This window comes from Delphinapterus leucas, chromosome 11 (genome assembly GCF_059928025.1).
Source record: "Delphinapterus leucas isolate spDelLeu-1000000601 "Yukka" chromosome 11, BTC_Dleu_Yukka2, whole genome shotgun sequence".
NCBI lineage: Eukaryota > Metazoa > Chordata > Mammalia > Artiodactyla > Monodontidae > Delphinapterus > Delphinapterus leucas.
This window is the reverse complement of record NC_143139.1, coordinates 56,187,275-56,212,188: the sequence shown is the minus strand read 5'-3', so window position 1 is coordinate 56,212,188 and position 24,914 is coordinate 56,187,275. Positions and strand designations below refer to the sequence as shown.

The following is a 24,914-nucleotide window of genomic DNA, read 5'->3' as shown; positions in this document are numbered from 1 at the left end:
CCCCGTTACCCAAAATTTGGTTTGGGTGTTGAGACTAATAACCACACACACATCAAGAGGGTATGAAAAGGTTTATTATTCACATAATGAATGACACTTTCTGGGAGAGTGGGGCAGTTCCCGAGTAGATCCAAAAATGACTTGACTCGCTTGGCTTTTATTATTCTTAGGGTGTGGGGCAGGGAGAGGTTTCCTGCGAGCAGGCCAGGGCTTGTGTGGTTTGAACTTCCCAGCCAGTCCAAAGCAGGGGGTACCCAGGCTCTCTAATCAGCTTGCCCAGATGTGGAACAGAAGGGGAAAGGGAATGGGGAGCAGAAAGGAAAAGTTGTTATCAGTCAAACATCGAAAATGGAGCCAGACTCCGTACAACAGTCAATTAAACAACAATCCTATAAACTATAAAAATCTACATTTGTTCAGTCTCTAAAGAAATCTAGGTCTACAAATCTCCACCAGCAGGCAGGGGCCTGCAAAACCTGTGACGCCTCCCAAAAGTTTCGTACGTGGCTACGTAATCTGAAGAGCAAGAATTTCCTGGAAGTCAATTAGAGGCCACAGAAGGCAGTGGTCAAGGGAGTTCTTCCCAGAGAGCAAAGTCTTACCAAGGACTGTATATCCTGCCAGGGCAAGAGATCTTTGTCATCCCTGCTCAGATGTTCATCATGGCACCGGCCATGGACAGCTGCTCATCATTCCTGTCTTTTACTGTAGTATTCACTCTCTCTTTTTTTTTTTCCCCGGAGTTTTAGTAGGACACATGTCCATCTAGCTGGAGATAACATGTTCCAGCAGTCCTTGAAGCCAGGTATAGTTATGTAGTCAGTATTGACGAATGGGCTCTGAGTACAGTGATGGGTGGAGCTTCCTTAAAAGGAAATAGCTAGCTCCCAAACTCCTCTCTTTTCACAGGCTACAAATTGGCTGTGCTTCTTTGAGCCAGCTTTGACTATGGGAAGAATAACACATTTGGTAATGAGAGGACAACAAGGTAGACAGATTCTGGATCCCTTGGTTACCTTATGAAACAGAGGCTACCCTCCCTGTCCTGGACTTCTCAACTACCTCTGGATTGCTCTATAAGAAAGAAATCAACTCCTATCTTACATGAGTCATCATATTTTGGGGTTTCTGTTCTAGCAGCTTATACCATTTCCTTGCTTATATAAAAAAGAAAATTAAAATATTAAGAAGTTAAACTTCTTTACCATCTAGGATCTTAAAAATGCCTTCTTGTTCCTTCAAATTCTATCTTTAATGGTAAGTATAGCAAAGAACCTCAAATTTAACTGGCTACAAGCAAGGAAGACCTTAAAACTATACGTGACCTCAGTCATTCAGCATGCTTCTCCTTCTTTCCAAAAAATCAGCCTACAGAATATAATCAGGTATACTCTTTGAGCCTAAATGGAAGCATTTAGTTAATATAAATGGATGAGTAAAAAACTGGTAAATAAAAACTCATCAATATATATCACCTTCCCTTTTTACCAACACAAATGTTGATGCACTATTTTTATCTACTCCCTGTAATCACTTAATCACAGATTATTGGGTTAAGATAAAAATGGATAAAGTAGACTTTATCTCTCACAATGTGATGCAAAGGTGACTTTCTCTGATTCCCAGTTTCGTGTTACTCTGTGCTTCAGAATGGTTCACTGTGTTGCTAAGACAACAGGGATGCTGCAACAGAAAACTGGGATTGAAGTCAAGGCACTGTAGCTGCCTCAAAGGATGTCATAAATAGTGTGTTCAAGGCCTTTTTCACAGTGAAATCTGTAACACTTGAACTGGAATAAAAATATCACCCAACACCCTAGTCTTCCACAGAAGACAATGGCTCACTCAATTACTTGCGTTCTAGAATTAAGAAAACATTGGTATGTGGATTAAAGTCAGGAAATCATCATTCCACTAATACGTATCTTTCTTAGAATGCTGCACAAATAACTGAGGGAAGCTTGCCCTTAAGTTCCAGTTTGCCTTTATTCTAATAGAAGCATGTCTGAAGGATATTAGAAGAAAGCCAAAAGAGAGATTATGTTGTCAGTTTTTCCTTGACCAAAAATGTACATCTCATCGAAACAAAGGTTTGATTCCACATGGTAAATAAATAGGGTAGGTTTGATATTCACTGAGACCTGTGATTGATATTTGCAATCTGAGTTTATGAACAGATGCAAAGAAGTATGGTCTCCTCAGTGAACTTTTGATAAAGGCACAGAGAGCTCATCAGCAGAGTGATGTGAGCTGGCTTGCATCTCCAGGTGTGTCCAAGCAAATGAAACAACTGCAGCAATATTTTCGTTTTAATACTGAAAACATCCAAGGAAGGACAAAGAAAATATAATAAAATGTTTAGCTGATTTTGACTATTTTTTTTCTGACCTAAAAGAAAAAAGAAATGAAAATAGCATTTAACTAAGCTGAAAAGTGTCCTTCACATCGTGTACATTCTACTGCACAGAGATAAAATCCATCAAAAATAACCTGAACAGATGAACAAAGAGGCACAGTCCTCTTAGAGCTAGGACAGGCCTTGTTCAGAATCATCTCCCTCTCTTAAGAAATAACCTGGTGAAAAACAAAGGCGAGTGGGGAGAATGTTTTCCCAATCTTTGAGGGTTCCTTGCTGAAGAGTCACAGGAGTGACTGGAGTCTGCGTTAACAGTGCAGTTTTCCTTTTTCAAGCAGGAGTCAAAAGGTACTCTTTAATAGTGGAAACTGGGGATTACATTGTGAGGTCAAGACTTGTGCAGGAATTCCTGTCTCCAAGTAAAAGTTTAATCCAGCAAAATCAAATGAAACCCGTAAGACCCTTTTTTAAAACCCTGGTGTTCTAAGCATAAAAAAGAAAATAGAAAAGAACACAGACAACTCTCTTTTAATATTTTTAAGTAGCATAAATCATAGTGGTTTGTATTCTACACTGTACAATTATATACTGTTACTTCCCGAAGAAAATTAACTTCTATTGGATTTTCTGAAACAGATACTCCTTACAGCTTGACCCTTTAGCCATCGCTACAACACATGGAAAACAATCTATGAGGTTCCAAGCCTTCCGGTTGTGCCTGTTTCTGCTATCATTGAGGGGGAGCCTCTCAGAGACCTCTCACAGCCCCTTCCATCTCCTGCGCCAGGAAGCAGGCTCTGCAGGTAGATGTGTGCAGGTGAGTGCAGCTTCTGTGCTTTGCTTCCCATAAGCCGACTCCCCTTTAAGAGAACTTGCGCTTCTTCATGGCTTCTGCCTTGACTGCCAGGCTCTTGGCACAGATGGTCAGGACCACAATGAGAACGCCCACCACAAATGTCACCAGGGGCCAGAGGAAGCAATGCAGGAGGACAATCTCATCATGCGTGCGATGCAGGAGCACATCATCTGGTCTGCAAGACAGTGGAGGATAGGAAAGAAAGAGTGGTCAGCTGCCTTGGCATGACATAACTCTTCACAGCGCGGAGCTCAACTTGCTTTCTGGCCCAAAGGTCATAACCATCATTGAAAGCAAAGACTTCACGCTGACTATAAATACTGTACTTTGTGCTTCAAATCCATTATGAAAAGTTCTGAGTTCTTGAATCAAGTAATCGATGCATATTATTTATAATGTGATTTAAATGTAAAATGTCAAAAGTATAGCAATCTCTTACACTATTATTTTCCTCCATTCTAAGTTGCTTAACAGATTCCACTTTCCCACACATCTTTTAATGTCTGCTGAATCAGTCTAAAAATTGCTTTCGGGTTGGCACTGTCAAATAAATCCAAACCCAAATGATGTTTTGTTTTGTTTTTTACCCCTTTCACCCATTCTGCCCACTTCTCCAACTCTCCATTTCTGGCAACCACCAATCCAATCTCTGTATCTATAAGCCCAGTTGTTTGTTGTTGTTTAAATGTATTTATATATTTATATGTGATTCCACGTGTAAGTAAAACCATATGACACATATAAGTGAAATCATATGACATTTGTCTTTCTCTGTCTGACTTATTTCACTTAGCATAATACCCTCAAGGTCCATCCATGTTGTCACAAATGGCAAGATTTTGTTCTTTTTTTATGGTTGAATAATATTCCATTATATATATAATATATAATTTATATGTAAAATCACATTTTCTTTAGCCATCCATCCATTGTTGGACATAGGTTGTTGTCATGTCTTGACTATTGTAAGTAATGCTGCAATAAACATGTGGGTACATATATCTTTTCAAATTAGTGTCTTCATTTTCTTCAGATAAATACCCAGAAGTGAAATTGTTGGATCATATGGTAGTTCTAATTTTAATTTTTTGAGGAAGCTTCATACTGTTTCCATAGTGGCTGCACCAATTTACATTCCCCGCAACAGTGCACAGAGGTTCCCTTTTCTCCACATCTTCACCAACACTATTTTTGTCTTTTTGATAATAGCCATTCTGACAGGTATGAGGTTATATCTCATTGCGGTTTTGATTTGCATTTCCCTGATGATTAGTGATGTTGAGCATTTTTTCATGTACCTGCCAGATGATCTTAATTTACAAAAATAGTCAGTTAAAGTCACTGTTTGAATTTAGACAGAAAGACCTATGGTGTAGTCTTCAGGTCGACTCAGTTTCACCCTGTGAAGGTTTTTAATAATGAACAGACTAGTGAATGGTTGGATTTAATGCATTTTCCCATGCTTCTGGGTAGGGTTAGCCATCATTTTAAACCACTGACCACTTTCTTGATATATTTTGCAAAGTCTTAGCAATATATCTCAATCTTATCAATGTGGGGCTTCTATTTGCAATTCCAACATTGGTCTCATTCATTCACGGGAAGTGAAGATGAGATACATTCCACAAGCCATGATCTGTCACCTTTGGCCACTAGAGAGAGATCCTGGGAATTTAGCTTTCATACAAGAGGTTTACATTTTGCAAGATATTTCCATTTCAGCCACAGGAAAGTCTGTTCCATTATGCTAGAGTAGCAATGCTTCCACCAAAACAATGCGGAATAGTCAGTCCAATTGCCCTCAAGAACATCAGAGGCTTTAGAGTACAAGGGCAGTGCATTTAACAGCGGAGTGTATTCCTGAGGCGCTCTCACTAACCACAGCTCTCATAATTCAAGACCTATTTTCCCAGGAGACTGACAAAGAATGTTGGATATGTCTCTTCTACCTGTAATGCAGCCATCACGTAGCATTAATAAAAACGGTTTTGCAGACTGGCTTTGAAATTACGTAATCCTTGCCCTTTTTTGTGCATAATATCATTTCAAATCCTGCACATAAAGTGAGATTTTTATTGACATTTGATTTCAGTTAAAATTTGAACTAAGTGAATGCAGAGTCACTGTAACAATTAAGCAAAAATCATCCTAGCTTGCAGAAGTTACTCCTTTTTATGAATTCCTATAGCAACACATCTTCAAAACTTGTGCTACCATTAATTTGTGATATATATTAATGTGCGTATCCTTTGCTTCTGTAAGACCCTTGACTTTGTCATTGCCTGTTTATCCTGCACATAGATGGTGCTAAGTAATGGCTTGCTACTGGCGAAGGGGAAACCATCCCAATTGCAGCCTTCTTAGCCATGCAAAATTTCAACAGACTTCAAGCCTTGAATGTGAAAAAGCAGAGGCCTGGGTCCAAAAATAGGGCACAATACAGCTCTAGTCATATTTTCCAGTCTTTGAAATCCCACCTGCAGCACTGCCATGGTTCTTTTTCCAGCTACGAGAGCTCACTGCTGTCAGACCCTCTACCTACATGTGCAAGGGAAGGTGAAAGCTTCTCGGCGTGACTTTCCTCCCTCCCTTCCTTCTTACCTTTATTCCTACCTACCTTCCTTCTTACTTTTCTTTCCCCTCTCCTCCCCTCCCCTTCTTTCTTGGATTGTTCTACTCCTGCAGAATTGATTTGTACAAAGATGAACTAGATTCTTCATCAAAGGGTGAGAGTGTACAATAATGTGAATGTACTTAATACCACAGACTATATACTTATATGCGGTTAAAATGGTTTAAAAAAAGGGGGCGGTTGGCAGAGGGGGACTTGAATTTTTAACACTATTTTAATGAATTTGCATGTGATTTCTATACTAACGTGTTTTACAGCTAATTTTCTAGTAAAATGCTTCAGTGAGCATCTTCTTTTACCTTTCTTCTCCAGTCACTATTGTTGAAGCTGAATCCTTTACCACAATACAGTAGTCCCTCCCCTTATCTGTGGTTTTGCTTTCCGTGGTTTCAGTTACCTCGAGTCAACTGAGGTCTGAAAATATTAAACGGAAAATTCCAGAAGTAAACAATTCATCAGTTTTAAATTGTGTGCCATTTTGAGCATCATGATGGAATCTGTTGTCGTCTGCTCCGTCCTACCCAGGATGTGAATCATCCCTTTGTCCAGCGTATCCTGTCTGTTAGTCACGTAGTAGCTGTCATGGTTATCAGATCCACCGTCATGATATTGCAGTGCTTGTGTTCAAGTCACCCTTATTTTACTTAATATTGACCCCAAAGCACAAGAGTAGTGATCCTGGCAATTCACATATCCTCTTACTGTGCCTAATTTATAAATTAAAGTTTGTCACAGGTATGTATGTATAGGAAAAATCATAGTATATATAGGGTTCGGTACTATTCATGGTTTGAAGCATCCATCCACTGGGGGTCTTGGAACATATCCCCCATCTGCAGAGAAGGGGGCACTACCGTATTGTACAACTGAGCCAGGAAAATAGCCACAGATGAAGGTGGTTGGAACCATTATACATATTTTCTGAAACACAGTTTGAAGAACATTTACTAAAAAAGAATGTCAGTGAAAGGAGGAGAGAAAATAATAACTGGAAAATGGTGGACCCAGATATTTGTTTTATTTAGAAACTGCTTAGCATTCCACACTCAAAAAAGCCCTTGGGGCAAAATTTGATTTTAATGTTTCAAATGACAAAACAACATCATTCACTTGAGTTAGCCATGTTGAATTTGTAATCGCTTCAAAAGCCTTCTTTGAGGTAAAAATATTATATAAAAGTGTACATGGTTTCTTTAAAAATAACTAGTGTCTGTTTCCATTTCATACGGTTCTAAGATGCCCCACAGTCTCCTTCGATGGGAATGAAGGGTACAGAATATGCCACTTTGGCATAAGGATTATTTTGAACTGAAGGCAACTGAGAAGAAGCAGCTTCAAAGAGAGCTCTTCACACTTTCCCTATTTGCCTAAAAGCAGGACATAAATTTGTAAAGATAGTTCTCCTCCTTTCTCTTCCTGGAAGGACAGAAGTTAATCACTGGAGACAACTCTATACCCTAATAGCCCAGAGATGGCACCAGAGGAAAAACAAACTTTATTAACTCAGCACTTACCTTCTTTTTTTAAAAAAAAAGATGGCATAAGCCCAAGTTCTAACCACCTCTTTGAGTTGCTCATCACTGAGTGCTCTCATGTGTATGCACAGTGCACATGTTAATAAACTGCTCTGTTTTTCTCTTGTTAATCAGTCTTTTGTCAATCTAATTTACAGGGCCCAGGGCAATGAACCTAAGAGGGGTAGAAGGAAAAACAGTTTTTCCTCCCCTATAGGAAAAACTTATTTCTCTGCAGAGTAATGCTTAAGTCCATCATTCAGTCATAGGATTTACTGAGATAATCTCTAAATTGTCCTTGTGATATAATTAAAATCTGGCTCTTTCAAACTGGGACTTTAGTGCCATAATTGAAGGGAACACCCCACCTCCGCCTCAGCTTCCTGCAATTTTACCAGGCAGATTTCACATGGGTTAGCAAAAATTATTTCCAAAGGGGTGTAGACTTAGAATGCAGTTTTCCATAATTCCATAATGGTGGGACTAAAGAGAAACTTTTACAAAAAGAATCACTGTTTTCAGCATTTGGCAAACTAGATAAATGGCCTGATGAGATCTGAATAGTATGTATTAAAATCAGGATGGTGATGAGGATGTAGGCAATAAGCAACAAACAAACAAACAAACAAAAAAGGATGATTACTTTGTATCTGAGGACTTCAAAGAAGTAAGCAAGAGATTTGCTTGGGGTTGTGTAGAAACACTTTTAAGCCCTGAGGAGGGATGCGTACAAATATCATAAAACAAGAGTAAGTGCTGTCTGTGGGTTCCCTTAAAAATACTTTCCTAAGGGTAGGACTTACCCTGAGTTGAGCTTTGAAAGTATATTGTGGACTTCCCTGGTGGCGCAGTGGTTAAGAATCTGCCTGCCAATGCTGGGGACACGGGTTCAAGCCCTGGTCCTGGAAGATCCCACATGCCGCAGAGCAACTAAGCCCATGCACCACAACTACTGAGCCTGCACTCTAGAGCCTGCGAGCCACAACTACTGAGCCCGTGTGCCACAACTACTGAAGCCCACGCACCTAGAGCCCCTGGTCCACAACAAGAGAAGCCACTGCAATGAGAAGCCTGTGCACTGCAATGAAGAGTAGCCCATGCTTGCTGCAACTAGAGAAAACCTGCACACAGCAACGAAGACCCAACGTAGCCAAAAATAAATAAATAAAATAAATAAATTTATTTTTAAAAAAGAAGTATATCGTGATAACAGTAGCCAGCGTTTTTAAGTGCTTACTACCCTCCAGGTACTCTGGTAGGACATTTAATCTCTCTTGATCCTTAAAATAACCCTGTGCTGGAAGAATGTTTGTCATTTTATAATCAAAGGAACTGAGGCAAAGAGAGATTAGTTTTCCCAAGATTACACAACTTAAAATAATGATCTGAAACCCTATGAGTATGATTTTTAAACCTGTACTATTTACTCCTCAGCCAGCTTTTCTCAAATTTGAATCACCTCTGCTGTTTGCTGTAATACAACCTCCTGGGTTTCAACCCCTAGTTCACTATATCAGAATTGGAGGTTGTGGTATCCAGAAATCTGCATTTTTGAGAAGCTCTTGGGTGACTCTAAAACATAATAAAGTTTAGTAAGCACTGTGAAAAATTCAAGTAGTTAAAAAAATGTGCACTGCATGAAAGTGCCCTGGGATAAGACAGGAGGGCAGCAGGGGGGCTGGTAATGGGAGCAGGGATAGTGGGTGGAAATACAGACCTCAATGCTAGATTTGCCCGGGGGGGGGGGGGCTTTGTCCTAATTGGTAAAAAGGCACCCCATAGGCTAGCAGCAGACCTAGCTATACCAGACAAGAAGACAAAGATTTGGTGTGTGTCATCCTCAATATAAAAAATAGATTCCCTTTGACTTTGTCTCACCAAAGGAGATTTCTTCTACCTCACAATGCTTGTTCTGATGGCTAACAGGGAGAGGAAATGGCGACCTATTTTTTTAATGGACTGGAAAATTTCTTAAACTCATCTTAACCAGTTCGTGTAAAAATCTGAACTGCATTATAATTTACCAGTATCGCATGATGGTAATTGTACCCATCAAAAGACAAGATGATCTCCTTCAAATATCCTATAGGAAACAGAAATCTTTCTAGATTTATTATCACAGGTACTTCTTATTTGAGCAGAGAAATTTCCTTTTCATGCTAGAAAGTTAAAATTTTGGCCCATCTCTAGCAAGACTATAATGACTTTTTTGTGCCAACCAGACCCCTCATGCTTTGTCTTATTTTCTTCACACATTTCTAATTCATTTCATGTTGCAAAATTCTGTCAATCTTTAGAGCACTCATTAAACACTTTTAGAACAGACATGTGTCAATTATGTACATTTACACATCAGGTATACAATAAACACTGGAAACGTTTTTAATTGTCAAGCTTTACCCATATTTCTATGAGAAAGAATATGCTGTATCATTACCAGAAATTGCACTTATGTGTTTTGATGAAATCTCATTTTAAAGTCTGTAAATGCCTCGTCATTATCACAATCATATAATAATTCTGCAGGCATAATATCAGTCCAATATGCCAGGCCTCTGGTATAGCAGCATAGCCAAATGACATAAAAAAGGTAATGATTTCATCCTCTGAACCTTCTGAATAGGTGCTATCTATTCCTGCTCTAAATCTTGTTTATTATTTGTAACATGACCTACTTTTAAAAAGAATCTGAAATAGATAAAAATAAAAACAGAAAACTTAAGTACAATAAAATCCTTAAACTGACGGTAAAGAATAAGTACAATGTAATTAGGATGGGGATAATATAGAAACCCCAGGCTAAGAAAAGCTCCTACCTTAAGCATAAGTGCAACTTACCTCTGAGCATCCCAGTGCCCAAGGAAAAAAAGAACAGAGATGAGTTACACAGCTGCCATATTAAAAAAAGGAAGCATGCCAATTCACCAGATCGAACTTTTTGCTAGGGCTAAACTCCATAAATTAGGTTGTATGTGTTTTTACATAAAGCAATCTGTGTAACACATTTAAACGCCCTTAATAGCAGTTTTACAAAGCTGGTTAATGAAACCATGTGAGGGGTTTTCAAATACTGATTCCAAGGTCTCAATTCTACTGAGGTTTTAAATAAGTTTTCAGGCCAGGCTGACGATTACTCACATCTGGGAATACCTGACCTAAACAATGCTTTTTATTTTTTTCCCAGCTTTACTGAGCTACAATTTATATACAACAAATTGCATACACTTAAAGTATACAATTTGATGAGTCTGACACATGTATACACTTGTGAAACCATCATCATAATGAAGACGGTAAACATGTCCATCACCAGAAAAGTTTCTTTGTACTCCCTTGTAATCCCTCTCTGTCACTCATGCCCGCAACCCTACCAATAATGCTTTTTAAATATCAAATGTATCAGCCCAGTTTTTCACAATAACTGAAGAGCAAATGGTTCAAGACTGAAATCACTAAGGAGCAGTCTCTGTTATTGGTTGAAAGGAGAGTTTTCTGTCAGGTTAGATTCTGACGTGGAAGTGACAAAATGATATCTCACACAGATAATTTTGTCTGCCTGGAGTTGGGCTTCAGAGAGCTCTTGAAAGTTTTCAGCAAGACTCTATGCTACGCACTTTCTAGAAGGAGACTGAATTAAAATGCACCCCATGAAGAAACTGATTTGATCTACTGTCATGGTTTTTAAAAGATTAGCTGATAAAAACATTAAATTTGGTTTTGGCATAATTGAGCTGTCCTTACTGAGAGTAATTAACTAATGTGTTTGTTTAGTTGCTGTTTGAAGCAATCATAAGAACTTGCCAAGAGAGGAGAAAAGAATGTTTACCTTCTTATATGATCACAGGAAGGCACCTAACAGCTAATCTAGTTATCAAGTTATTTCTATAAATTACAGTAGGAACCAGGGACCAGAACACAGAGACCCTTTGCAGTATTCTTTATGGTGATTTGCTCTATGGTGAGCCCATTTCTGTCCACGTGACTCCAACAATGATATTGTGATAAGGGCTTTTAAAAGCTTGGGAGGTACTCTATCAACATCATGGCTTTGCTCCATAGATGGCACCTGTCTGTGGATGAAAGGCTGATTATAGGTCTATAAATGTTATAAACATCCTTACATTTTCTTAGCTATTTTCTCCAATTAGGTGAACTCAGAGTAGTAATGTTTAATTGTATAAGAGTTGTTCCTCAAGCTTGCCTGTTCTTCATGGAGGAAATTAAATCGAGCCCCAAACTTGCAGTTTCCAGAAAGAGAAATTTGCATTGAGCAAAACCGGCAGGTATGATATTTGGAGCAATAAAGGGTTAAATTAATTATAAATAGGAAAGATTATACTTTAAGTCCACCCTGATGGAAAGTTCTAAGTCTTGGAAGTGTAGGACAGTATTTCAGAACATGAACTTGCGTTAGACGAACCTGGGTTTAAATATGGGCTTTACAACTTGCTAACTACATGATCTAAAGAAAAGTATTTAATCCCTGAGTCCTAATCTTTCATCTGTAAAATGGGGATAATAATACCTACGTTATAGGGTTCTCCTGAGGAGTAAATGAGATAATGCATGCAAGGTGTGTAGGCAGATGGCTGCCTAATAGTGAGTATTCAATATTCCATAAGGAGTGGTAATGTTGATGACTGTCATTACAAATTTGGGGCTCACAACTCAGAAAATGATTTTAAAATGTTGGCAGTAACATATCTCCTATAAATGTCTTCTTCAGTCTAAGACTGCCAGGTTGAAGTCATAGGAAATTCTTTTGATCAAATTAAAGTTCCTTTTGGTATAGATATCCTCATTCCCCTCAGCCTCCTTTGCCCCTTGTAGCCATAACAGTGGCTAACAGTGTAACAGTGTTAAGAAAGAGAATAGGTTTAACAAGCTAACGATTACAGTTGCCCCCGAACAAGTTGGGGGTTAGGGGGACCGGACCGATCTCCACACAGTCAAAAATCTGCATATAACTTTACAGTAAGCCATTCGTATCCCAAGTTCTGCATCCATGGATTCAACCAACCTCAAAACTATGGTACCATAGTATTTAACGAAGAAAAGCCCATGTATAAGTGGACCTGTGCAGTTCAAACATGTGTTGTTTAAGGGTCAACTGTACTTTCAATTCTAACATATGCATCTCGGATAGAGACAAGCAAGGGAAAAAAATCAATAACACTAGTCCCTTGGCTAGGAACACAAATATCCCCTAAATTTATCCCAAGCCATCATTTAACAACATTAAATTACTATAGTGGTTGGGCTTATTTAGCAAACATTTTCCTACTGATTAGGACGGTTGTCTCTACAGATGCAGCCCAGGCAAGCAGCTGTCTCAACCCAGCTCTTCTAAAGCAGAGGCCTGGGAAAACCATGGCAGCTTTGTGCTCCCAGAGTAAAAAACTTCTTTTAAGTTCTTATCCACACTGTGTAGTAATTATTTTCTATACATCTGTCTGCTTCCCCAGCCTGAGTCTAAGAACCCTGAGGTAATGGGCCCATTACGGATAATCCGTGCCTGAGAAAATCTCTCCTGAGTTTTCAGGAAAAAAAGAGGGATTATTGCCAAGACATGAAAACCAGGAGTATGCTTATGACTTTTTGTCTTTAAAAAAGGCAAATCAATGAACCAATTTTATCCTAGATTCAGCTTGGCATAATTATAAATCCTGTTTTTGTTCCATTAAAAAAAATGGAAAAAAAATTTAAACTATCTAGATAGTCTCTAAGGCAGACCTAAGACTGCATTAAATTTGCATGAAATCCTTTTCTCTTCCACCCACCTCTGTGAGCTGCTCAGGAAGAGTCACCTGTATCCGTGACTGTGACTGCTGGAGAGCATGACTTTCAGCTCCCTGGCGGCATCAAAGAAGAGGACGATTTTGTAAAGTGGATGACTGTTTTGACCCAGCAATTCCTCTGAGTTTTTCTTAAGAAAAGCTGTTCTTCGGGGTAATTTGGTTTGTGGGTCTCTGAGTTACCAGGTAAGTTACTTATTTCACATAGGGTTGTAAGTGTTTTCTGGGCAAAATGCTTAAATTTAAGGTTTAAACAGAAATAAACTAGAGAAAAGAAGACATCTACATTCTATTTGAGACAGATTATTCCATAATAGTTCTCACCTTGTGTACCCTACTTAGTTTTTAAAGTGAAAATCTAATACCATTTTAAATCAGTGGGAAAGATGGGTTGTTCAATAAATTGTGCTGGGACAATACTGATCATTTGGGAAAAAAGCATTCGTTCCCCATCTTATTCTTTTCACCAAAGAAAAAAAAGGAAAAAATCCAGATGGATCAGAAACTTAATTGTAAAAAACAAACTGTGAACGTTCTAGAAGAACAACTGAATGTTTAAAAATAACCTTGGGGGTCTTCCCTGGTGGCGCAGTGGTTGAGAGTCCGCCTGCCAATGCAGGCGACATGGGTTCTTGCCCTGGTCTGGGAAGATCCCACATGCCGCGGCGCGGCTAGGCCCGTGAGCCATGGCCGTTGAGCCTGCGCGTCCGGAGCCTGTGCTCCGCAAAGGGAGAGGCCACAACAGTGGGAGGCCCGCGTACCGCAAAAAAAAAAAAACAAAAAACCTTGGAATGAGAAAAACAAAGGTCTTTGTAATGGGGTTTTTTGATATAAGGATGTCCCAAATATTATACTGGACTTACTTATACTAAGAAATTATTCATTGTTTATCAGAAATTAAAGTTTAACTGGGTTTCTTGTATTTTAGTTTGCTAAATTTAGCAACCCTAATTTCTAAGACATGAAATGTAGAAACTATTAAGAAAATATGGATGATCCAATTATAGAAATGTATACATTTTTGTATAGCCAAAAAATCTCCACAAAGACCCATAGGCAAAAATAAAAACAAATAGCTAATATTCATACGAAAAGATACTCACTTCTTTTCTTTAATAAAAGAAGAGCAAGGTAGTGTCAGTAGTCAAGATGGTGGAGTAGGAAGAACCTGAACTCACCTCCTCCCAAAAGAACACCAAAATTACAACTATTTACAGAGCAACAATCTATGAGAACAACTTAAAGACTAGCATAAAAGTTTTTCCATAACTAAAGATATAAAGAAGGAACCATGTGACTTCCCTGGTGGCACAGTGGTTAAGAATTCGCCTGCCAATGCAAGAGACATGGGTTCAATTCCTAGTCCGGGAAGACCCCACATGCCACAGACCAACTAAGCCCACGGGCCACAACTACTGAGCTTGCGCTCTAGAGCCCGCGAGCCACAACTTACTGAGCCCGTGTGCCACAACTGCTGAAGCCCGCATGCCTAGAGCCTGTGCTCCGCAACAAAAGAAGCCACCGCAATGAGAAGGCTGCTCACTGCAACGAAGAGTTAGCTCATGCTCGCTGCAACTAGAGAAAGCCCACGCGCAGCAATGAAGACCCAAAGCAGCCAATAAATAAATAAAATTAAAAAGGAAAAAAAGAAGGAACCACAAGATGGGTAGGAGGGATGGAGATGATGTATAGTCAAAATCCTTACCCTCAGGTAGATGACCCACAAACAGGAGGATAATCACAGTTGCAGAGGTTCTTCCCAAAGAGTGAGAGGTCTGAGCACCACATTGAGCTCCCCAGCTTGGGGGTCCTGCACTGAGAAGACAAGCCTCCAGAATGTCTGGCATTGAAGACCAGCGGGACTTGAGTACAGGAGAGTTGGTGCAACACAGGAAACATAGACTCTGTGCTTAAAGGGTGCACATGAAATATCATTTGCTCTGAGTGCCAGCAAAGATGCAGTAATTCGAATGCAGCCTGGGAAAACCCATTTGTTGGTCATGGAGAGCCTCCTGGAGAGGAAGGAGGTAACTGGGACTCCCCCTGGGGACACAGACACTGGCAGGAGCCATTTTGGGGGGTTTGTTCTACCATGAGGACATTGGTACTGGCAAGTGCCATTCTGGAGTCCTCTCTCTGGCCTATTAGTGCTAGGGGAGTATGTGCCCACCAGCAGGCCAGCACAAGCCCTGGGTCCTCCTGGGCAGGCTAACAGCCATCTTACAAAGGCAGGGTCTGGCAGCCAATTGTGCTGGGGCTAGGCCCACCTACCAGTACATCCACACTAGTTGGCCTGTCACAACAGAAGGGTGCATGCAGCCCACATAGAGGGCACCCATAGAGTAAATAGCTCCAGTGACAAGAGGGGAGTATGCTATTGGACCTCATAGGACGTCTCTTACATAATACCATTTTCCCAAGATCAGGAAACAACTAACCTTCCTAACACATAGACATAAACACAGAGAATTAGGTAAAATGAGGCAACAGAGGAATATGTTCCAAATGCAGGAACAAGACATAACCTCAGAAAAAAAAAAAAACTTTAAAAAGGGGCAAAAGCAAGCTACCAAATAAAGGGTTAAAGGTAATGATCATGAGATCAATAAACTCAAGAGAAGAATGGATGAACACAGTGAGAATTTTAACAAAGGGTTAGAAAACAAACATAAAGAACCAAACAAAGCTGAAGAATACAATAGCTGAAAGAAAAAATACACTAGAAGGAATCAGCAGTAGATGATGCAGAGGAACAGATCAGTGACCTGGAAGACAGAGTAGTAAAAATCACCCAAGCTGAACAGAAAAAAGAAAAAAGGATTTTTAAAAATGAGGATAGCTTAAGGGACTTCTGAGACAACATCAAGCATACTAACATTTGCATTATAGGGGTCCCAGAAGGAGAAGAGAGAGAGGAAGAGGCAGAGCACTTCTTTGAAGAAATAATAGCTGAAAACGTCCTTAACCTATCAAAGGAAACAGATATCCAAGTCCAGGAAGCACAGAGAGTCCTGAACAAGATGAATCCAAAGAAGTCCACACTGAGAGACACTGTAATTAAAATGGCAAAAAGGCAACTCTCCACACCATATACAAAGATGAACTTAAAATGTGTGAAAGACTTAAATGTAAGACCCAAAACCTTAAAACTCCTAGAAGAAAACATAGGCAGTACGCTCTTTGACATCGACCTTAGCAGTACTTTGTTTGGATATGGCTCCTCAGGAAAGGGAAACGAAAGCAAAACTAAACAAATGGGACTACATCAAACTAAAAAGCTTTTGCACAACAAAACAAAAGACAGCCTACTGAATGGGAGAAGATATTTGTTAATAGTACATCTGACAAGGAATAATATCCAAAATATACAAAGAACTCATATAACTCAACATCAAAAGAACAAACAACCTGATTAAAAAATGGGCAGAGGACCTGAATAGACATTTTTCCAAAGATGACACACAGATGGCCAACAGGCACATGAAAAGATGCTCAGTATCACTAATCATCAGGGAAATGCAAACCAAAACCACAACGAGATACGGCCTGGTAAACCCAAGTATTTCCCTGAGTTCTGTGAGCCACTCCAGCAAATCAAACCTGAGGAGGGGGTCATGAGAACCTCCCATCTGTAGCCAAGTCAGACAGAAATTGTGGGTAACCTGGGGACCTACCGCTTGTAGTTGGGATCTGAAGTGCGGTGGGAGCAATCTTATGAGACAAAACCCTTAACCTGTGGGCTTGAGCCCTATCTCCAGGTATATAGTGTCAGAATTGAGTTAAATTGTAGGACACCTAGATGGTATCGTGGAGAACTGCTTGGTGTGGGGAAAAACCCACACACATTTGGTTACCAGAAGTGAAGTGTTTTGTTTGAGGAATAAAGGAGACACACAAGAAGGAGACTGAACTGAGATTTTCCATTAAAGCCTCAAACCAAGTACATATCCACGTTTCCAAACTTGGAGAATTGAATTTCTCAATCCATAGAACGTAACAACACAGAACTGAAATCTTTAGAAATTTGTGGCAATTTTAAAGCTTAGAATTGAAGAAAGGCTCATAGACATTCATTGTAAAAGATAATTACACTTAATACTATCTACAAATTACTACCAGTATGTTTCCTATTGCTGCTCTAACAAATTTAACAGCTTAAAACAATGCAAATTTATTCTCTTATTGTTCTGCAGGTTAGAAGTCTGAACTCTGATACACTGTGCTAAAATGAAGGTGTTAACAGGGTTGTTCCTTATTGGAGGCTGTAGGGGAGAATCTGTTTCCTTGCCTTTTCCAGCTTCTAGAGGTTCTCTGCATTCCTTGGTTCCTGGCCCCTTCTCTGCATCATTCCAATCTCTTGCTTCCATTGTCACATCTTATGCTTCTCCTCAGATCTACTATCTCCCTCTTTAGACCCATACATTGAGGGCCTGCCCAGATAATCCAGGATAAGCCTTTCATCTCAAGATCCTTAAACACATCTGCAAAGTCCCTTTTGCCATACAAGGTAACATAAGGTAACAAGGTAAGGTACCAAAAATACATGGGGATTAGGATGTGGACATCTTTGGGAGCCATTATTTAGACAACCACACTGCCACGTGCTGCTATCCTATAATCAGTTCCTTACTAACGCAAGTTTTCTATCCCTTTCCCCAGTCAGTCATTCAGAATTCAATCATCAACAAAAGCAACTAAAAAAAAAACAAAAAAACCTAGAAAATAAACTCTTTTCTAATGTCCCAACTTGAGTTATAAAAAATATTTACTTTTTCATTCTTTTTTCAACTTTTGCTCTTTTATGGCAAAGGCATTTACATACAAACACACATGCCTGAAGGTAATGTAAAACAGTTCTCTTCCCTTCATCCACACCACTTTCCTACATTGTGCTTTCTCCTAGAGTTCCACCACATCCCCAATACCCACTGCTCCTAACCACATCATTAACAGAACTCCGAAAATTTTAAAACAATCCTCCATTCTAATCCTCCCTAAGGAACTGTCTCCTTCTTTTCTATAAAATTTCTTTTGTCTTCGTAATACATCTTTGTTATTTCCTTTTCAACTTTACTCCTTACCAAATGTGTCCAAAGATTCTTGATTGTTCTCTACTCCATCTTTCACGAAACGATATGGCACTAGTAATTCTCCATATCAATTTTAACCACGAGCTTACACCACATCATAAATTTGACCTTCCTGAACTGTTTTCCCCTTTATCTTTCCTTCAAAAATCTTTTTAAAACTCTGAATTTAAAAACTGAGGTAGAATTTCTACACAGGGAAATTCAGAGGTAGTAAGTGTATAGTTTGATACTGTCATTTTAACACTGTTGATTTCTGATCCTTTTACCTGTAGTTTATAAAAAAAAAAGTTTTATAATTTCTATCCAACCCCTTCTACTATTCACAAATGCGCATGCTTCCATACCATTATTTCTCTCATATTTAATGATTTAATCTCATATTAAATCAGACCTTAACCAGAAATGTGGACGTTTAAGGGTGGGCCATTATGTTCCCAAAGGAAGTCTCTCAGAGCCCGTCTTCCACCTCAGCAATGCTAACTCCTGGAGAAACAGCCTCAGAAATTAGAAATGTTGGTTTATGATGCTAATGCTCAAAATGCCCTTTGGCTTTTCAGTTCCTTAGAGGAACTAATTCTTAAACATCAAAAGATGCTTGTTGTGATCTAGCATGTCTGACAATTCAGTGATGCAAACGGAACTTCCTAACAAGCCAGGGGCTGGGAGGGACGGAAAACAACAGTACTGATTAACCAGGACATCCCAATATTCCCCTTGCTGATTAAGATAAGATAATGGGGCCCCTGAGTCACTTTGTGAAGCCAATACCAAAGCAGAAGGAGAAGCTCTCTTTACAGAAAAGGCTGCAAACCCTGAAAAAAAATAATCACTGAGAGAAGTTATTAAGTGCCTTTTTCTCAAAATTTCCACAAACAGGGTAGAGGTTACCCTTTGAAATTAAATAAGATGGTAGCCACAGGCTTACAGTTGAGCTGGTGTCTTCCAGGTTGTCTAATATCGTGATTCTGAGATCCCATGATTCAAACCTACTCCATTGTTTTAGGTGAAGGAAGACCTGGGATGCACCCAGCATAGTAACTGCACACATAGAAAAGGGCTCTTTTGAAAGATCACTTTAATAGCCACATTTTGTATCATTTCCCTAAGCTGAATCATGTTCTCATCCCTCCCTCCAGGCAAAGAGGACATGGAAAAGTAGCAGGAGATATAATCACAGATCACACACTTGCAACGTGGGTGTGAGAAACCGTTTCCAGGGAGAAGATGACAAACATACTGATGCACCCGAAATATGCGTATGAGCAGGGATTCCATTGGGCATTTGTAAGGCTGGCAAGAGCTTCAGAATTTGGTTCTCAAGGAAATGAGGCGGGTAAGGAATCCCCCCAAATGTCAATGTATCTTCTTACCATCTGAACAATGCTAGGCATATTGTATACGGTTGGAATGTGGCATTTAAAGGGAGGTGAAGAAACATTTCCCCCATGATTTTTTATATAAAATCAAGATGACAGGAGTTCCTTAACTAGCAAAATTGAAGGAGGGGCAGAGCAATGAGGGCTCACCCACCCACCCATGGTTCGAATGCAAATGCCCCCCCACAAAGAACAGTGATCTCAGTGGGTCTGCCCAACTCAACAAAGCCTGGATTTTTCCAGTGGTTCCCACACCTAGAAGAGCATGACACTGTGCTAAGCTCGAAATGAGAGCTCAGTAAATGTCAGTGGAATAAGAAAGGAATGAAAATCCAGCAAACACAGAGTTTCAGTTAAGCAGATCTGGGGGGACAGGGGAGGTGGGAGTGGGGGCAGGATCCTAGACTTCACGGGCGTTCTTTCAAGGGCCACATGTATTTGTTTGGGATCGTAAATACCATAGATGCAGTTGCAGAAACAGTCATGTGTATTTGCTTGTGTTTTCACCGACTGTGCCAACTATTTTCAGATAATTTCCAAGAGAAAGCGATCGTGTTTACTATGCTTTTTGTCACTACAACATTTCTTTTCTTCCCTTCCTGCTTGGTTATTTAAAAATCGATCTCTAGCCTGTCCAACCAACCCATGTGCGTGTAACTACTACCACTGATGGTTCCTTTTCCTTCGACTCACCTGCCCCAGGCCTGCTTGGGTGCTTTACCTCCCTGAGAAGCCTTCCAACACTGCTGTTCCTACCCATGGCACTGTTTCGGACCTAGCATGCTAGGAAATGCTGCCAGCACCTGGTAAAGCCAATACCAACGCGCCCAAGCAGGTGAGAGACATTCTAGTTTTTCCAGACCTCTGAAAAAGATCCTTAGCTCGTTCCACAACTTAATCTCAGGAAATCACTATTAATGTCTGATTAGGTGAAGTTCAATTCCCTGTGATTAGATCCTCAATGAAGAAAAATCAGCCAGTCGCCACAATTTCTTCTCCTATCTATACCTCTCCCATCAGCATGGCTCCATTATTTTGGCAGCTCTGAAGAGAGGATCTGAAAATGTATTCTGGGTGGGGAAAAAGTGAATTGCATAGCTTTTTGATTATTATGAAAGCTCGAAGGAAACAGGGCTACTTCTATCATAATTTTGTCATTCTAGACATTTCCCAATTGTTAAAAACCCATCTCATTAAAATGTATTACTCACCAAGCAGTTTTTTTTTAATTAAATAATTAGTAGAGTATACATATTTTGCTGCTGCATGTAGGAAGATAGAAACAGGTTAGCATTTCTATCAAGGTTAGCAATGAACCCTTCAACCTAACCCCTAAATTATACAGTGAAGAGTACATGAATAATAGCTTTACGTTCTGTTTTGTTATAGTCTGTAATGTAGTTATTTCTCTTGGTAAAAGTACACTGAGCGAATATTGAAGTACTTCAGCCCAGTAAAATTAGCTAAATTAATTGTCAAGCTCTTTTCCTAACTGATAAATTGCTTATACATATATGTTTGGAGAAAAAAAGTTTTATAGAGAAATGTGCATAACAATGAAAGTGATGACTTATGGTACAATAATAGAATTTTTTAAACTTGAGTAATTAAAAAGACCCCATCAGTCAATCATAAAGTTTCTCTTGGCTGTGCCAGTAACTTAACTTTACCCTGGTAGCACGTGATATTCAAAATTCAAGAAAATACACATACATAGCCATCAGACTGTTGGACTAAACATGATGAAGAGTTTGAAAATCACTAAAAAAATTTTGGCACAAGTATTCCTAGGGAAATCTGTTTTCCTCTGATGCAAGACTAATATTGATGTCCCAGAGAGGGGCCACTCCTTTAACCAGAGTCCCACAGTGATAAAGGCACAGGGCAAAGCTGCACATGACCCAAGACAGACAGGTACTGTAAGCAGGAAATAAACTCTCATTGTTATGAGCTACTGAGATTTTCAGGTTGTTATCCCAGCACAATGTAGCTGAAGCTGGCTGAATCGCACAGATATAGGGTGGGGAAGCCTACAGTTTCACCAAGTGAACAGCCATGATGGTCACAACCAGTCCTCTCTTAATCTAAAGCACAAAAACAGTTTGCAGGTGCACATCTGAATATTTTAAAAGACCTTCTTGGTACTCAGTTCCCTTCCATTCAGCCATTCAACAACACTTGCAGCACCTACAGTGTGGCAGGCACCAGGGCGGTGCTGGTGTGTTGGTTCTCACGAGCCAGCTTGGTAAGCTTGCAGGCAGAACACTGTCTGCTCCTATCTGTATTCCCATCACCCGGCACAATGCCAGGCACTTGCCCCAGGTGCTCTGTAAATGTTTGTTGTTTGTTTACTGTTGAGATACATTTCAAAATGCATTTGTACAAATGAAGAGGCAATACAAGAGAAGTACTTCTGTGTGCCTGGGGAAATAAAAAGGAAATATCTTTTGAGCAAACATGAAAGAAGAAGAGGATTATAGAGTCCAAGTTTCTTGGGAGAAGACATAGCACATACAAATGCACAAGTCCCTTCATCTGTCATTTCAGATTATTTTGCCACCAATGGTACAATTACAGAATGTTACAGCTGCAATCTCATTGATCAGATTTCATAGGGTCCCTGATGTTATCCGATCCCAGTACGGCCTGGAATCCTGGCTGATGTCAGCAGCAGTACAAGCAGAGTGCTTGAGAGCCTGGGCTATGGAGGCAGAATGCACAGGTTTGAATCCTGCTTATGCTACTTGTCAGCTGTGTGATCTGTGCAACTTGTTTAACCTCTCTGTGCTTCATTCCCTTATGTATAAAATGAGAATTATGACAATAATGCCTTGCAGGGATATTGTGCAGATTTAATGAGATTCAATGTATAAAGCACTGTTTCTGGAACAGAGTAAGCATGGTATGAAGGCATTGGCTATTATTGGATAAGGCCAGAGGAAGATTACCAGGGAAATAGTCAAGTCTCTGCCTATGAATCAGTCCTTTCCAGGAGTTTTATCAATAATTTAGATAAGGAGATTAAAGTCATTTTGACTTGCAATTAGGATAACATTTTACAATGGAAAAAATAACAAATATGATGCGTGCCAGAATCAAGATTCAAAGTAATCATGAGAATGGAACAATCAGTAAAAAAGTAACAGTATATATTTATATAGGGATACATTTTAAATTCTTTCATTTAAATCCAGAACATCATTCTCACAGTGAAATGTTAGAAATGGGGAGAGGGGCAGACTTTAAGAGTACCATGTATAGGAACTTCCCTGGTGGTCCAGTGGCTAAGACTCCACGCTCCCAATGCAGGGGGCCCGGGTTCGACCCTCGATCTCAGAACTAGATCCCACATGCATGCTGCAACGAGGAGTTCACATGCCAGAACTAAGAGTCCACGTGCCGCAACTAAGAAGTCCACATGCTGTAACAAAGATCCCACGTGCTGCAACTAAGACCTGGTGCAGCCAAAATAAGTAAGTAAATTTAAAAAAAAGAAGAAGAAGAAGAGCATCACAAGCAGTGAGAACAAGTCTATTCCCAACTGCAATGGCAGCAGTGGACTGGAGGACACCTTTGGTTTGAGGGTCAAGGACTTGGGTTCAGATACTTACTCTGCTCCTCCCTGGTCATGTGACCTTAAAGGCTGTTTGTTCTTCTGTAAAATTCAGATAATATGGTTTACCTTCCTATTGAGGCCATAGGGCTAACCAAGATGAAGTTTTTCTATTTTTATTGTGGTTATAAAAAATATATATATATATATATATATATATGTACACACATACACACACACACACACACACAATAAAATTTGCCATTTTAAGTATACAATTTAGTGGCGTTAATTAAATTGACAATGTTGTGCAACCAGCACCATTATGTTTCCAAAACTTTTCCATCACTCCAAATGGAAGCTATGTAACCATTAAGCAATGACTCCCCTTTCCCTCTTCCCCCAGTCCCTGATAACCTCTAATCTACCTCCATCTCTATGAATGTGCCTATTCTAGGTATTTCCTCAGATGAATTACTGACAACCAGAAATGTTTGGAAATGGAGTAGGATGGTTCAGGAGAAATGACATCCATTGTCACCAAAGTTGTTAAAGTAGAGGATGGAAGATACTTTCAAAAAACGTGGCAGGAGGGCTTCCCTGGTGGCGCAGTGGTTGAGAGTACGCCTGCCGATGCAGGGGACACAGGTTCGTGCCCCGGTCTGGGAAGATCCTGCATGCCGCAGAGCGCCTGGGCCTGTGAGCCATGGCCGCTGAGCCTGCGCGTCCGGAGCCTGTGCCCCGCAACGGGAGAGGCCACAACAGTGAGAGGCCCGCGTACCGCAAAAAAAAAAAAAAAAAAGTGGCAGGGTATTTCCCTGGTGGTGCAGTGGTTAAGAATCCGCCTGCCAATGCAGGGGACACGGGTTCGAGCCCTGCTGGGAAGATCTCACATGCCGCGGAGCAACTAAGCCCGTGCACCACAACTACTGAGGCTGTGCTCTAGAGCCCACAAGCCACAACTACTGAGCCCACGTGCCTAGAGACCGTGCTCCACAACAAGAGAAGCCACCGCAATGAGAAGCCCGCGCACTGCAACGAAGAGTAGCCCCCACTCGCCGCAACTAGAGAAAGCCCACGAGCAGCAACGAAGACCCAACGCAGCCAAAAATAAATAAATAAAATAAATAAATTTATTAAAAAAAAAACAAAACGTGGCAGGGATTCACTTCAGGTTGGAATAAATGACTAGAAGATGTCTCCCAGATTTGATACCCTCTACATGTGTTAGAGGCTAATTCTGGCCCCATTTTATCCAAGATGAAACTGAGGCAAGAGCTCTTCAGTAAGTAGACCAAGGTCATACACCAAGTCAGGAAGAGAGCTATGGATAGAACTCAAGTCTCCTGACGCACAGCCCTGTCCTGCATTCCACCATCTGACAGTGCTGCACTCTGTGACCTACTTGTCCTACAGCTCCTGTAGTTTTCCTCCCAAATACCCTCGCAGCTTTGTTTAATAGCTACATAAACTATCCTAAGTGAAAAGTGATTTAATAACATCAAATTCTTAGCTTTACTGCCACAATGATGAAAGCTGTTAGAAGGTGAATTTGCAAGCATAAAAACACTTTGAATAACCATCAGAAAACAGACTCTCAAATTTACATCCTAAGTAATGTACAGCCATTTGGGTGTCAGACTTTGAAAGAACACTGAAGTGAATTCCATACACATTCTATAGCATACTGGAGAGGGCACAGCCATCACTGCTTTTTTTTTTTTTTTTTTAAAGTACAGGTT

General features: G+C 40.0%; 1 protein-coding gene across 2 annotated transcripts in view; it reads right to left on the bottom strand.

Moving 5' to 3' along the window:
• Positions 1-2,868: 2,868 nt before the first annotated feature.
• The window catches only part of KCNMB4 (potassium calcium-activated channel subfamily M regulatory beta subunit 4), a 63,463-nt gene continuing 41,417 nt past the window's right edge, over positions 2,869-24,914 (bottom strand). The window contains exon 3 of one of the 2 annotated variants that reach the window (XM_022571541.3): positions 2,869-3,387. In XM_022571541.3, coding sequence (XP_022427249.1) covers positions 3,219-3,387 — 169 coding nt within the window. In that variant the 3' untranslated portion in view covers positions 2,869-3,218. The other variant, XM_089921014.1, reaches the window with a different exon arrangement.